The 2,217-nt window shown below is 33.5% G+C and overlaps 1 protein-coding gene across 1 annotated transcript; it reads left to right on the forward strand.

The window, feature by feature from the left end:
* Positions 1–1,710, forward strand: gphb5 (glycoprotein hormone subunit beta 5). Its single transcript, XM_016548210.1, has 2 exons — positions 1–210; positions 1,282–1,710. Exons 1-2 carry the CDS (start codon positions 1–3, stop codon positions 1,471–1,473), a joined length of 402 nt encoding a protein of 133 aa, XP_016403696.1. The 3' UTR covers positions 1,474–1,710.
* Positions 1,711–2,217: the final 507 nt, after the last annotated feature.

The following is a 2,217-nucleotide window of genomic DNA, read 5'->3' on the forward strand; positions in this document are numbered from 1 at the left end:
ATGTGTGCTAGACTGTCTCTTGTAACTCTATGCTGTGTGACACTGGCTGTTTGGCTGTGTTGTGGAGCTTATACAGAGGCTTCTGTGCTCAACCTGAAGCGTTTCATCGGCTGTGCAGTCAGAGAATTTTCCTTTCTGGCCCGTAAGCCGGGATGCAGTGGGCTGCACATCACCACCGATGCCTGCTGGGGACGCTGTGAGACTTGGGAAGTAAGACTGATGTTATCAGCCCATGAAAAACATACTCGCATGAAAAGAGAGAAGAGCTTTTGCAGCACACCTGCAATGTGATCAATACTTATTCAAAATGATATGATAAACAATGTCAAGGTGAAAATTAATTTAAATGCATTGCAATTATTTAACCGGGTTTTATAATTCTCTAATATATGAAATAATAAACCACCAGATCCTGTATATTACATAGTAGCATAAATAATAGATAATAATAATGCAAATTGAATTTCATAAAAATGCAAAGATATTATATTATAGAATTATATTAGAGAGATTCAATTTGCAAAATACATTTTGATTGTGTTTTAATGTTACACATAGAGCAGTTAAAAGCACTTTGGGAACAGAACTCACTTTGACCCAAATAATCATTTTCCAAAAATGAAAAAAAATAAATAAAAATAAACAGCTTTTCCTTTAGTGCTCTTAAGAGAAAGGCGGAGAACCTCTTGTGCTGATTGCTGGAAATTAAAAGGAAAAAATAACAGAAAATAGAGAAAAATGGTTGAGATATTTTTGGATGTGTATGTATTTTTTGGTTCATGACGATTTTCTGCAATAAATGTTTTACAAAAATTATTATTTACTGCTCTTATTATTGATAAGAGCATATCTGAAGGAGACTGACGGTTTATTTTCTATGCGTACACTCAGAAAAAACAAAAAAATATGTTTCATGTGCTAACATCGAAATCAACTACTTTTTATCACTCAAAGATATAACCGAATATATATACCTCATCCTCACTACATTAGGTCAATTCAGTTTTAAGGGTCAGATCAGGACAACATTCATTTCTGAAGAAAAATTGCCTTCAGGGACACATTTCACTTTCAGTAAATGTTATTTGGGTTGGAACAGACATTGAGACATTATTTAGCATATTTAATTAAAGATTCTACAGTATATTATTAAATATTAAACTTTAAAGATGCTCTTAAGTGCACAGTCTATCTAAAAAATAAATCAGTGCTCAGATGAAAAGTCCTCATTATGACATCAGTCTGATACACACCCTTCTCTTCACCTGTCAATCACTGCAGAAACCAGTCCTGGACCCGCCCTTCATCGAGTCGCACCAGCGCGTGTGCACTTATAATGAAACTCGATTAGAGACGGTGCAGCTGCCGAACTGCTCCGCAGACATGGAGCCGTCCTACACATATCCAGTGGCCCTCCGGTGTGATTGTGGGGTTTGTCTCACCAGCACCACTGAATGCATCACTTCGGTCTGATGGAGAAATCAGCCTCCACTTTAGTTATGGTTAAAACACCAAAGAGTATTGTGCACTGCAGGAATAAATAATAATTTATCAAAAAATCTATTTGTTTGATGTCTATGTACATGTGGGAGAGATTTTACTTTCAAATGGTCACTGTGTGTTACATTCTCATCTTCTTTGTATTTTCCTTCTCCTTTTTTCATGAAAAGAGCAAAACTGAATAAAACTGAATAAAACTGCATTACTGCAAACACCACACCTGTGGTCTTCTGTCATTGCCTGAAAAAAATCTTGTAGCTATAACCCATTAAATTATATAGCATTTTGGGTTCTATCCTCTTCTTTTAATTGAAACAGAAAAACTACAAATCCTCATGCACTAGCATTTATAAAATGTATTAAACTGATCAAAAGTGACAGTAAAGACATTTATAATGTTACTAAAGTTATGTTCTTTTGAACTTTTTATTTATCAAAAAGTTCCTTCTTAAAAAAAAATTTGTGCAATTTCCATTAAAATATTAGCAAAACTGTTCAACCTTGATAATAATAAGAAATGTTTCTTGAGCAAACAAAAAATAAATAAATAAGCTTATTAAAATGATTTCTGAAGGATCATGTAACAATGAAGACTGGAGTAAAGGCTGCTGAAAAATCAACTTCAGGCCATCACGGGAATAAATCATATGTTAAAATATATTAAATTTAAAAACAGTTATTTTTAATTGTTAGAATATTTCACTAAAATACATTTTT

The sequence above is a fragment of the Sinocyclocheilus rhinocerous genome, unplaced genomic scaffold (assembly GCF_001515625.1).
Source record: "Sinocyclocheilus rhinocerous isolate Xijiao unplaced genomic scaffold, SAMN03320098_v1.1 scaffold1214, whole genome shotgun sequence".
In the NCBI taxonomy this organism is placed as follows: Eukaryota; Metazoa; Chordata; class Actinopteri; order Cypriniformes; family Cyprinidae; genus Sinocyclocheilus; species Sinocyclocheilus rhinocerous.